The 13,567-nt window shown below is 38.6% G+C and overlaps 1 protein-coding gene across 1 annotated transcript in view; it reads right to left on the bottom strand.

Annotated features, from left to right (window-relative positions):
• NALF1 (NALCN channel auxiliary factor 1) overlaps positions 1-13,567 on the bottom strand; it is a 502,364-nt gene that overhangs the window by 7,083 nt on the left and 481,714 nt on the right. The window contains exon 2 of the mRNA XM_054812563.1: positions 8,050-8,221. Coding sequence (XP_054668538.1) covers positions 8,050-8,221 — 172 coding nt within the window. The remainder of the gene's footprint in view (positions 1-8,049; positions 8,222-13,567) is intronic.

Below are 13,567 nucleotides of genomic sequence, written 5' to 3'. Positions count from 1 at the left end.
TGTAGCTGGATCTGTATCTGTACCAGTTGGTCTGGCTTGGCCCACTTCTCGGTTTCTTTGCTACAGAAAGAGCTATGGATCCATAGTATTCCACATCTTCCAGTCACCACCAAAGGAAACTGGTCTAACTGATATATTTTTTGTTGTCACTGGATAAGTATTTTGGAAAGCCACAGAAATAAAACAGACCTTTTGGTATGTGATGCTTTTCCTCATTTTATTTCTGTATAACTCTAAACTGTGGTCCTTTTTGACATAGATTTCTGATTATTTTGAGAGGCATACCAAGCTTCTTGTGCTTGAAGAAATGACCATGAAATAGAAGAGGAAACCAGATAAGTGGATGTAGTATACCAGAAGTTTTGAATGCTCCATTTTATTGTGAAGCGCAAAGTAAATAATGTCTGCCAAGAGTGATCCATCCAGCAGTGACATCATCGTACCAGTGAATGTCAACACTCTGCATGACATTTCTTTTTCTGAGGAATTATTTCTGAGCTTTCAATATTAACATTTTCCAACCACAGAAGGCAAGAGAACACATTAGATATTATATGACTAGATTTCACTGCTTGCTTACATCTGATCTGGAAGCCAGCTCTTTTCAGAGTTATCCAGATGGTCCTCTCAATTTCTAAATTGCTGTGTCTGTGACATATTATGATGCTTCTGTTTAGACACATACTTTATACCCTTCATATTATAAAAAGTAATAAAATGAAATGTAAGAAGAAGGCTTAAAGATAAATAAATTATTCTTTAGTCAAACAGATTATTCTTGAAGTGGTGAATAAGGCTGTTCAGCTCTTTTGAAAAGGCTAATTTCCATTTCAGACTCCATTCCAATTGTTGGATGAGATCTGGGTTGCTGTGTTTTTATTTTCTTTTATCACTACATGTTGGTGACTATTTCAGATAGTTGCCTCTGGAACATTTTCCTGTGTGTATGCATCCGCATTCAAGAAAAATTCATTGTTTTTCTTCACCATGCGTAGATTTTTTTTCCCCTCTAAAATATGTACAGGACCAATTTTCTCCTGCCAGTGTAAATCAGTGTTATCCCTCTAAAACTAACTGAGCTGCTGCAAGTCAGAAAAATAAGCAAATAGGTGACTTTCAACACCATACAATGAATCTTTTTAGCTCTGCTTTGTTGAGATACAGGATAAGGGTGAAGTAACTTGCACCTAACAAGCATTTGGCTTTCCCCACTCCCCCTCTAGTTTTGCTTCTATTATGTACAAGTTTTGATCAAAAGAAATTACTAATTTGATATGATAGGAAACGAAAGGGTCATACATATCTAAGTACTGTGTTGCCCTAGAAAGTTCAGGGATATCAATAGGTTAATTGCCTGGGTTGTTTTTATAGGAGAAGAACGTTTGCAGCTAAAAAATCTATTATAATATGGGACCTCATTCATGGGAAAGTCCCAGTATTTAAGACTAGAAGAACACTGGACACAAAAAGATAAGCTATTTAGTTGACAGATTCTACTGCAAAACCATGTCAAATTTCCCTTGTAAGAAGATCCACAGCTAGTAACGATTTAAACCATGCTTGTCAAACATAAATGGGATTTGTCCTGCTGCCTGTGTTAGCTTAATATTTTGATATTTTAGGATGTACTAAGAGGTGTAGGCAGGAGGCAAATGACATATTATTATGAGTTATTTTTAGAGTAAGATTTTGTATCATATATATATATATATATTTTGGAGTTTGCCAAGAACAACATAAACCAGATGAAATTCAGAGATTTTCTCTTCTTGAATTGTTCTACAAAGAAAAGATAGATTGTGATGCATTCTATATATCACATTTTCTGAAGGAAATTGATTTTCAAATTGGACTGAAATCAGGGCATCTGATTTGAAACAGACACTCTATAGCTAAACCTGCTGGTGAAATCCAGACACACATCTGTCGCTTGAGAAGAAGCTGCAGTTAAAAGAATTGTTCCCAATACCTTTGTTGAGCTTTGTTAGTCAACAAATCCTTTCTACAGATTGGTGAGAATTCTCCATAATAATTCTCACTATGTCCTTAGAAACATTAGTGTGTGCTATGAAGCATGACCGACAGTTTCCTTTCTGGTGAATAGTCGTCTTTACTCTAAAGGAGGAAGAGTTCCTGAGGCAGTGCTACTTTGCATGGAATCACATAAGCATATGTTAGTAATATTTGCCAAAAATTGATGTATGGGAGAATATTCACACCATGTGTTCCAAACAACTGAGATGTTAATTGGAACGCATGAAATCAAAAGCCTAAATTAATATGAACTGAATGTAAAGGTATAAGTAATTCAAAGCACCTGAATCACCTGTCCTTTCACTTCTCTCCCCTTACTTTCTTCTTCTACATTGAAAATTATCGGAAGTCTGTTCAGCACAGAAGAGCAGACAAATTTGATTCTCCTGTTGGTGGCAGTAGACTCGTTCTGATGACACTGCTCTTAGGAAATACCAGAGGATGCCATACTGGTTTGGAAAGAAGGTAATGAAACACATTTCTGTCTCATTGCCGCTCACTACATTCCCTTCCTTTCCTTCACAGAGGAACTCAAGTGCTCCATTAAAGTCCTTGACATCTATTGTACAAGTAAAGAGCGCAAGTATGCGGCTGGGATTTCTTGCCTGATATTTGCTGCTGGGTGATGGCCCTCTTATTCTACAAGGCACAAAGAGGCCATTAAGTCTTGGTCAATACAAAGAAAGCCCTTAGCAGCTCATGCAGCCCTAATTCTGCACTCTAAAGTGGTCCAGACTTGGCACATGGATAGCAGTTTTGGGACTGTTGTCCCAGCAGCCAGACCAGGCTATGTCTGTATTAACAAGTAGTTTTGGGCAAAAGGAGAAGATTTGTATAATGAAACAGCTGGTGATCATGTCAACCCTGAATGCATTTGAGGGTTTTTTACTTCAGTCTAGCTCTAGTCTGATTCGGTAGACCAAATGTGCATTACTGGTTGGGACGTGGTAGGTACGGTCCTGTAGCATATCTCCTAGTTTAGTTTAATTCAAAGGAACCCAGTTTGTATCCTCCAAGAACTCTCCCCAGCACAAGTCAAACAGCAAAGAGTATGAACAGGAGATTTGCTTCAAAAGTTAACTCCTGAACTGGATTGCTAATGCAGATGCAACTGCAGGGTTTGTGTTGATGGCATATCCTGGCTGCTTGGGGAAGGGCCCTGTGTGCAGAGGAGAAGTAATCTCCTGCCCATTCTTTGGCTATCATCTCTGCTGCTCATTTGGTGGAAACTGAGCTCTCACGTTTTTTTGGGTTGAGCAAACTGAAGGCCTGAATGATTTTGGCTGTGAAGAGAACTTTTTTGGCCTTTGCATCCTCTCTCTCTCTCTGTTGGGAGATGGCAGCAAGCCAAACAGAAGCAATTCATGGGCTGGACAAGTCCCCAGGCCAGCTGCTGGACCACATTACTTTGGAAGGCACGGGAAAAGCAGGGGTTGTGAAGTGTTACCAGTCTCTTCCCAGTGCTCTCTACATAGAGTCATACATCTTTCAGATCTCTTTTCACACTCAAAGAGCATGTATGAAAGAAATCGTCCACATCTTCCATTCACACTGGGGAAAAAAAAAGGAAAAGATAACTACATCTATGAAAGAAAATAGTCCCCCTGGTATGAGCACTGTTTTCATAGAAGTCACAATTAAAAATCTTGACCTGGAACTTTGCATGGGACTCATTCATTGTAATCTGCTCTGTGTGTGTGTGTATGTATGCCTAAACACTATTATATCTCCCTTAAATAAGATTCTGTTTTGCATGGACAATTCTAGACAGCTGAGCTGCAGAAAGAAACATTAGATGAAACCACTGGAAACTTTAATCATTTGGATATAAACTCCAAAGTTCTAAACTGCAAGGAACCATTCAACTTTAATGAATATGAACAACAGTATATTCCAGAATAGTGTCTGATGGAAAGACCGACTTCTTACCTTCTGTTTCTGAGAAGAAAGGGGGGACAGGGGAACACAAACTTCTTTCTATCTAACTGCATGTTTCCATAATCAGAACCACACTGTGATTCTGATTGTTTTGATTAATCTCCCAAGTACTTTCTTTTGCACTGCAGTTGTCCCTCATCCTCACATGCATTTCTACAAAAGACAAGTTCCAGTGATGTGCAAGTAGTGTAGCATCCCCTCTCCTTTCACCACTCTCAGCTTTCATTGGAAATAATCAGGTAAGACATTCTCAGGCTATAATACTTCTTATTCATTATATCAGTCCTTCAGGACTTTCCAAGAAGTCATTATTAATCCATATTATAAACTGCAACTGTTTTTACTTTTTTTTTTTACTTTTTTTTTTAATTTTATTGTGTCAAACGGCTGGAAGAGAGCAAGTACACCACCACTGTGTACTATTCTTAGCCACAATAATGTCTCCAGCCTGTCCTCTATAATGGCTCTACATATAGCCATATTTACTTTTTAAAGCATTTTAAAAAATACCTATTTAGGAATTCTAAGATAACAATGACTGCAAAATTTCTCGGGGAAAAAATAGCCGGTCCTATGCTGTTTTCTGATCACATGGACCTCCCAAGGAAGGATAAAACCTTTGATATTATTTATTTTTACAGCCTCCAGTACTTTTTTCTTTCTTTATGGCCTCCAACCTAGAGAAAATCCTGCTGTGAAGGAAAAAAAGTACGTGGGTTCCCTGTCTGCCAGTGCTGTCATACCCCTGCTTCCATCAGGTGTCTCAGTGAGATGGTGAAGGTGGCAGCTTGATACTGCTGGGGCAACTCCCAGCACTGCCGGTGACATGAAGCCACCCCAGCATCTTATCTAGCTGCAATTGGAAAATGGCATGTAATGTTGATATGTACATCTTGCGCGCTGTGCTGTAGTCATCATCAAATAAAAGCAGCTATCGTTGGTACAGCTTTTCCTGTTATTTGCCTTCCATGGTGTATTGAAATGTTTTATAGAAATAAATCCTCTGTCTTTCCATTAGCCTGATTCTCTACTGGACCTTGGAGGAAATAGTCTGTTACCATGGAGAGGAGGAAAGGAAACCCTTATTATAAAACTATTGTTTCTAAAACTTCATTAAAGAAGATCAGAGTCCACAAACTCTTGATGTTTCTCAAAGATAAATCATTCTATAAGCAGAGGGGCTCCTTTTTTTTCTCCAGACAATATTTTATAATTAACAGTGTTCCTTAGCTAGCCAGCTAGTCTTTCATTAGTTTCATGGGGGGAAAAAAAATCATACCAACATAACCTAATTCAGTTCCTGCTGGATTTCTCCGGAAATGTAACTCAAAATTTAAAGAAAGGACCTGCAGCATTTCTCTCCATGGGATACCATTGGAGTCAGGAGCGGCAGAGATATTCAAACCTAATTTAAATGAGTGACGGGCTATGGCAAAATACCATTCATGAGGAATCCCCAAACATGTTTGGTCCCTCCATGTTTCCTGTAGTAGACCTCAATGGTGACCAGCTCCACAGTGAACTTAGGTTGAATGGAGGCACCAGACAACCAGCTATAACACCTAAATATCAAATAGAAATGCCTTTGACATGACTTGTGACTTTTGTCAATGAATTTCCCCCATCCCAGGAAAAGCCGGGTCAGTAACTAGAAATCCCAGAACATTTCTGCCAGACGGGAACTCATAGAAAGTGCAGCAGGAGAAGAGGTCCCTCAAGACACTGGCAAGCTGCTTTCAGTTGCTTTTCTGCAAAAGGAGTTCAAGTTATCTGTCAAGCCGCAAGCTATGTTGAGGTAGAGTATTTTATCTGCTGGCGAACTCACTGTACTTTTTTCATTAAGCTGCAGAGAAGTATAGTTCTTTAGTCCCACAGCAAATATTAGTCTAATTTCTCATTGTTTAGTGGCAGAAAATGCTCTTACAGTGAGTTGCTTATTAATAAGAGGGTGACAATGGGCCTGTTTCCAGACAAAGTTTAAATTGCAGCCTTGTACCTCTCCTCAGCACCTTCTCATGCACACAACTGCCCCGTGTCAGCATGCTGACTCCTGTGGGTCCGCAAATACAAGCTCTGCTCCACTGATGCTGAGGGTCTTGACTTGAGTGGACATGAAGTTCAGCCAAATATTAGGTAGTGGACTGCTGAGATGAGATTCAGGTCACCCTGATTTTAAGTGTCTACAATAAGACCTTGGTGACTAACAGCAGCTACAGCGAATAGAACGCAGCCAGTACTGTTAGTGGCACATAGAGAGCTAGTCAGCTCATTGGGTGCAGATACCTACTTAGGCTGAATTAAATAGCTCTCAACTCTACTGACTACACCAGATCTCCAGTGACTCTAGTGAGAGCTTAGTCACAAAGTTAATGTGTAGATACCTACTCTACTAATACCTGCAATAAAATTAGTTTAATCCTCCCCTAAATTTGCTTTTCATCCCAAACTCAGAGATATCGACTGTCTGTAATCTTTGCAAAGTCATCTGGTTTTCGTGTTTTAGGAACGAATTTGGACTTGGAGATATACTAGGAAAATGAAGAGGTGGATATGTATTTCCTAAGATATTTTCTGAAATAATTCTAAGATTATTTTGTTTGGTTTTTTGTTCTTTGCCATTGTGTATGTGTGCAAGTGTGCACACGTGTATATACACGCACACATGCATACATATTTATTGTATACATGTTGTAAATAAAAATGTCCCAAGTGTCTCACTTCAGCTTTTACTGTCCTATCTTAAACTGGAAAATAATGCTCATTTGCTTGCTGTGTGTGCGTATTGGAAGGCTATTAATATTTACAAAATGCACTGAAGTGCAAAGCACTGTTACCTTATTGATGACTACCAAATTATAACTTAGCTTACATTTCATTATATTGTCTTTTGCATATGGATGGGTATTGCTTGATTGTGCGCAATAGGTTTAATCTTCAAGAAGAAATACAGTAAATATCTTGCTACCAGAACCCCCCTGACTCCAAACACAGAATATAAAAAGAACTGAGTTACCACAAACATTATGCCTGCCTCTGAGATAGTATAGATAGAGCATGTATGGGATTTTATATTTTACTCTGTTTTTAACTAGCTCACCTTGTGCGACTTGTTTAGTACCAAGTTTTCCAGTGCCCCTAATTTAAGGTGGAGGCTGTCTAATTTCAGATATTTGGACCAGGCTGTCAAATGATCTGAGTTTTGAAATGCCTTTTTACTGGTTTAGTTGGAGTAAGTTGCCTAAATATCTTCGAGATTCTTGGATGATACTCTAGGCACCAGAAATCTGCAGATAACATTGATAAAAGCTGAAATTTTGTGTATATATCTCCCAGCCAGTTCTGAAAAAAGTATCTGAGGTACCTGAGATGTACTAAAGGTATTTCTTGCCTACCATGTCTTCTCTGGTTGGATCATTCTGGGATAATGTTTGAAGCAGAATGGAAAGTAAAAGGAACCAAACCATTTCATCAATCGATGCATAGACCTATATTAGCAATAGCTTTTAATATTAAAATACTACCAGAATATAATACGACTCGAGATCAAAAGATCAGTTCTTCACAGGGGCACAACTAATTCTTAAAATTCTTCATTAGTGAAAGACCTTTCCTTAGACATTTAACTTCCAAGAGCTGCTACACAGTTCTGAATGCTATGCCTCAGATTCTTCGTTTATCTGACATAAGAATGCAGGTGAACAAGGGTAAATATACTAAAAACTGATCTTGCCTTTCTCTTTTTTTTTTTTCTGAATATTGCATTACCCAGAGTCTCTTTTCTCTAAGTATAGCATGACATGGAGCAACAAAAATCCTTGACCAAATTATTAAGCATAAAAAACCCCAGAACAAATTTCTTCTAGCAATTTTATTTTGTAAAGTTAATGACTGTGGCAACCCATAGCGTAAATGTGCATTACTTAATCTGGGCTCAAATCCTAGCACCTCTGAGAAATCTTTGTGATGAGGAATACCTCCAGGCGCTCATAGTTAGAGCTGGTGGAAGAAACATTATCCACACTCTCCTTCACATTTAGACTTATGAAAACAAGTGAAATTAACTTTTCTATACTATACCTGTACAGATGAAACTTGATAGTCCTCCATAGATGACATCATCGTTGTCTGGTAATATAAAGGGACACCTCGTCTGAACCTCCAAACAGTATTGCTTGCAAGGAATTCTGTTGCTGCAGTGAAACTGTGTGACTTCAAAATACTGGGAACAGAGCCAGGCCTTGTAGACAGTCTGGAAAAAGAGAAGAACCAGAAGTATAGATGGATGACAATAGCACTGTCATTATTAGAAGAACATACTGTACTACACACCTACATTAATGCTGCTTCTGAAAGCAAATTTTGAGAGAATAGCACCTGGGTAAAACATACTCTTAACTTTTGACTGTCCTCCCCCTTCAGAAATGAAAACTCCAGCCAAGTTACTTAAAAGCAACAGTTAGTCAGGACTAGGCTTCTGCTATTATTTTATCTTAGTTTGTAAACAGGTATGTCTCTTAGATGCACCTTTTTATTAGACACATGCACGCATGCCACACACCCCTGTCCCTGTACCTTATCATATACAAACTGAGATCCTAATGTCATTTGAAGGTGGTCTGGGAAAACTTATGAAAGTAAGTGCAAGAAAGGCCAGGTCTGTTCTTTATGTCATCTAGAGCTAAACTATCAGGTTGCAATAGATGGTGCTGCTTCCCTTCAAATAAAACCTTATCCAGTCCACAGCATTGAAACACACATTAGGGTCTCTGAACACCAACAGCTGTAGACTACAGGATAAATCCGCAACAGTGAGGACCAATGTCTATATTTGGGAGATAAATGGAACACACTAAAGATGCTGTTATCTGATTCTGTGTAGCCATGGCTGCAGGACCTGTGATTATTACAATTATTATCATTATTTAAACAGAAAAACAAAATAAACATGTTGATTTTAGTTTCTTTTGCCTATTCTCTTCTGAGCGATGTCTTTGTCATAAGAATTAAACTAACCTTTTGGACACAGAAAAGTTTCACATGTGATGGTACAAAAATAGATTGGACATCAGGCTACAAAGGGGATGAAAAACCTGTATGGCTGAGTACAGAGAGGTTTCCTTGTTTCCCATTTTATTTTCTGCTTATCTCTTTTGAAGTACATTATTTACTGGCTAGATACTTGCTATCTAGGTTGTTATACAACAAAATTTCTTTTTTGTATTCATTCAGAATATTTGAAAAGCTTAGTAACTACCTTTTCTTTATCACAGGCTGAAAAGCAATATAGTTAGCTGATTATTTCCCTTCTTCCTAGACCTGTTTTTAATAAAAAAGGAAACATGTTAAATTTTTAAGCACTGAAAAGTCAAAACCTGACACCTGAAAAGAGCAATCTAGCTGAGAGTTTGGTTTGATTTCAGTATGTTTCATCTCATCAGTTATCATTTTTATTAGTGTCAGTAGCAGCTTAAATTGTATAATTAGTTTCAATGTATTAGTCTCAGAATCACAAAACTTTTATCTTAGCTTGTTTGCAATGGTGGCAGGTATGGGTAAGGTTGCTAGGTGATAAAGTGAAGCCCTTATCACTAATCTATCGTTTGTGATTATCTCTTTATAGTAGCTTTTGCCTACTGCATTCTGTAGAACAAGATTTTTTTTCATTACAAATTCAATTTTAATTGCTTACAAAGGTTTCTTATCCACAGTAAATGATTAATGAGAAGGAAGACCAGGCAATGTGTGTTCTTTTTGTTCTTAAATAAACTTCTAAACAGAAAGTGGTTTTCCCAGTGTTGACTGTATCCCCCACCACATTTTTAATGCTTCAGTTGCTATATTGACACTTGCAACAATAAAAGAAATAAAGCAATTATTTTTCTATTTTTAATTAGTCAGTGAGCATAGTCTATTGGTTGGAGACAGGAACTCTGGCTCTGATAACAGATAAATATTCACAGATGTTCCTTCCTGATCACTAACACTGTTAGATGGGCTCAGTATGAATCCACATTTTCTCTTCATAGAATAGACCTAAGAGTAGTAAGTTGGTTTATGAATTATATTTGAAACTGTATATCAGTTTATAGGGAGTTTATTGAACAGCACACCATATATGGTAACAGGAAAACGAACAAACCCATGTGTCTACTTAAGCAAGGCAGGAAATAAACATTTATTCAAGAGCAGAAGTAAATAATGCAATCATAGGCTTCTGTGAACATTTTTATGTATCCGTGTTCAGTTCATACACATCATCTTCCTGCTCTGACTCACAAGTCTTCAGCTTTGGTTCAAAATTGCATTTGAACTCTTGTTCGTATTTTTAAAGAATGCATAAGTGTACCTGTACCTAAGATCTGTTTCTCAGATAATTGTCTCCCACTCCGTATCCTTTTTATTGCAGCCCCTTTCAACTTTGTCTGCAGTCTATATTGAGATTTTTAATATGCTGGTCCTCAATTTGTTCTTTTTTGGCCGGTGAGGCTACATGGAAACTGAGATTTTCAGAGTTTTGTCTGCATATGAACTTAGGTCATAGCCCATTTCAGGTCAAGATCCTGATACTTACTAGCCCTCCTACTCCCATGCTCTGGTTTCTTCAGAAGAAACTTCAGGTTTGTGGGACAAGATACCTCTGCAGAACACTAAGATCTCCAATAATCAGTAAGTGAAACCCTCCGGGCATCCTGAAAACTAGCCTAGAAGATAGGAGATACTGGTCTTCAGCCCTTCTCACAAAGATCCTCCACTTTTTTCAGGCCTGAGAACTGACTGGCATGAAAGAATCTGAGTAGTTGGAGGAGTCAACATCATGGAAAAGCACCAGTTTAACACTAGAGTACTTATAGTGCAGCTGAGGTGGAATATAAAGTCACACCTGGATAAGGGAAAAAAAAAAAAAAGGGTCAAAGCCAGATTTGAGCACTAAAGAAGGCTCACTCATAGCACCCAACTGTTAGCCCACTGCCTCCACAGCTTTGGCCTGTGCTAATTCATACATTTCCAGACATTGCCCAGCCATGTGAAGAAATTTTTCCTAATATCCAACCTAAACCTCCCCTGGCACAACTTGAGGCCATTTTCTCTTGTCCTATCACTTATTAATTAGGAGAAGAGACCAATACCCACCTGGCTACAACCTCCTTTCAGCGAGTTGTAGAGAGCAACAAGGTCTCCCCTCAGCCTCCTCTTCTCCAGACTAAACAACCCCAGTTCCCTTAGCCATTCCTCATAAGACTTGTGCTCTAGACCCTTCCCCAGCTTCGTTGCCCTTCTCTGGACACGCTCCAGCGCCTCAATGTCCTTCTTGTCTAGCGAGGGGCCCAAAACTGAACACAGCACTCGAGGTGCGGCCTCATCAGAGCCAAGTACAGGGGTCGACCACTTCCCTAGTCCTGCTGGCCACACTATTCCTGATACAATCCAGGATGGTGTTGGCCTTCTTGGCCACCTGGGCACACTGCTGGCTCATATTCAACCAGTTGTCAACCAGGACGCCCAGGTCCTTTTGCACTGGGCAGCTTTCCAGCCACTCTTCCCCAAGCCTGTAGTGTTGCATGGGGTTCTTGTGACCCAAATGCAGGACCCAGCACTGAGCCTTGTTGAATCTCATACAGCTGGCCTTGGCCCATCAATCCAGCCTGTCCAGATCCTTCCTACCATCAAGCGGATCAACACTCCTGCCCAACTTGGTGTCATCTGCAAACTTACTGGGGGTGCACTCGACCCCCTCGTCAAAGTCTGCCCTCTGGAAGTCCAAGGTAGCAATTCTGCTGACCCCTCTCCTTAGTTCTCCAAGAATCAAAAACTCTATCATTTCATGATCGCTATGCCCAAGATGGCCTCCTACCATAACATCACCCACAAAGTTCTTCTCTGTTCACAAACAACAGGTCCAGTGGGGTGTCTTCGATAGTTGGCTCATTCACCAGCTGTGTCAGAAAGTTATCTTTCACACACTCCAGGAACTTCCTAGGCTGTTTCCTCTCTGCTGTATTGTATTTCCTTCTTATATCCCAGAAAATTTTGGGTTTGGTTGGGAATTCTGCTCTATCTCCTAGCAAATCCCAAGTGCTGATTTCCAGAGTCTTAAAATATGCACTGTATAACAAGGCCTGAAACTATCAATGACAATACATATTGGCTTGTATTTTGAGTATGGTGTGCACTTCACAAACTATGCTTTGATAAGAGGATATTTTTCCTTTTTTAAAGGACATCAATGGCTAAAACCAAAGATTTATAATCACAATAAATGCTCCTCTTAAAAAGTTTTACATATCAAATATTTTAAAGTATTGGTTACATTCTATTAGTAATTTTCTATATTATTTTCAGTGTGTCAACTGAAAATGAGTATTACTCATCTGAATGGAGAAAATATATTATGTTATGTTGCATCTGTAAAGTTTTTAATGTCTTGTAAATGGTGCAATTATTTTTTTATCTTATTGAAATAAAAAATATATTGTATATGACCATTTTGAGGGCAATTTTCTTTTCCTTTCTTTCTGCTCTTCCTGTAATTAAACATCACTTCTACCTGGCTTACTCCGCCCCATTTCACATCTCTCCTGAATTGCATGATACCAGCTGCTGCACTGAATTGATACCTAGGTATCTGTGAAAAATAAAGGCAAGACTCCCACACTTTTTAAAAAAAAACCCAAAACTGAAGAAGGATATTTTTTATTATATATAAAATATTCCTACCATTTTTTTCTACATCAATACTCCATCCTTGCAACCTAGCAACCTAGCAAACAATACATCCTCCTCTCAAGCATTAACAGAATATCCTCTTTCTCACATAAACTGTGGTGTAATGAAACATAAATAATTCTCATTTCTGGAATATTTTTGTACAGCATAGCTTAACTGCATGTATGGGAAGTCTAGAAAGTGGCTTCAGCAAATTATGGGTCACTGACAAAAGGTATAGAAGATCTTGTTTGAGGACATTGGTACAATATTATCTTTGTCTTTCCGTGTTGGCATAATCTCTGCCAAAATATAGCCTTCCTTCTTAAGCAGATGTTATTGTTCCAAATCAAAATAAGTCAAAAAAGAAAAAAAAACAAAAACAAAAACCAAAGACCCCCAAATCTAGAATGACAGCATCTCAAAATCTAGAATGACAGCATCTCTTGTAACCAACCTGTTAGCTACTGGCTGTCATGCAAGAAAGGTCACATCTAAACATCAACAGGTTTTGTGTGTGTGTGGTCATACAGGAAAAGGCCAATCTGTCTTATAAAGTCCAGGAAAATGTTCACAACTGAGCAAAGTGCCTCTCTACTAGGCTTCCAAGACCCATCTCTCTTTTCTATGGTCCAAAGCTTAAAAAGGCTGTATTACAAATGATAGCTGATATGAATTGTTCTGAACAGGAAAATTTAAAAAAAGTAGAAGCCCATGAAAAATTCATAAATGCACATTTTTATGCACTGTTTTATCTCCCATATGTTTTCTGTTTTTCATTTCAGGATAGTATGCATTCACTCCAATTCTAAGTGCCATTATGACTGTATTCTGGCTGCTTCTTTCATTCTGCTCTCTGCACTTATATTGGGCTTTCTCTGAAGACAGAGAA

The sequence above is a fragment of the Grus americana genome, chromosome 1, assembly GCF_028858705.1.
Source record: "Grus americana isolate bGruAme1 chromosome 1, bGruAme1.mat, whole genome shotgun sequence".
NCBI lineage: Eukaryota > Metazoa > Chordata > Aves > Gruiformes > Gruidae > Grus > Grus americana.
The sequence above is the reverse complement of the archived record's forward strand: the minus strand, read 5'-3'. Positions and strand labels throughout refer to the sequence as shown.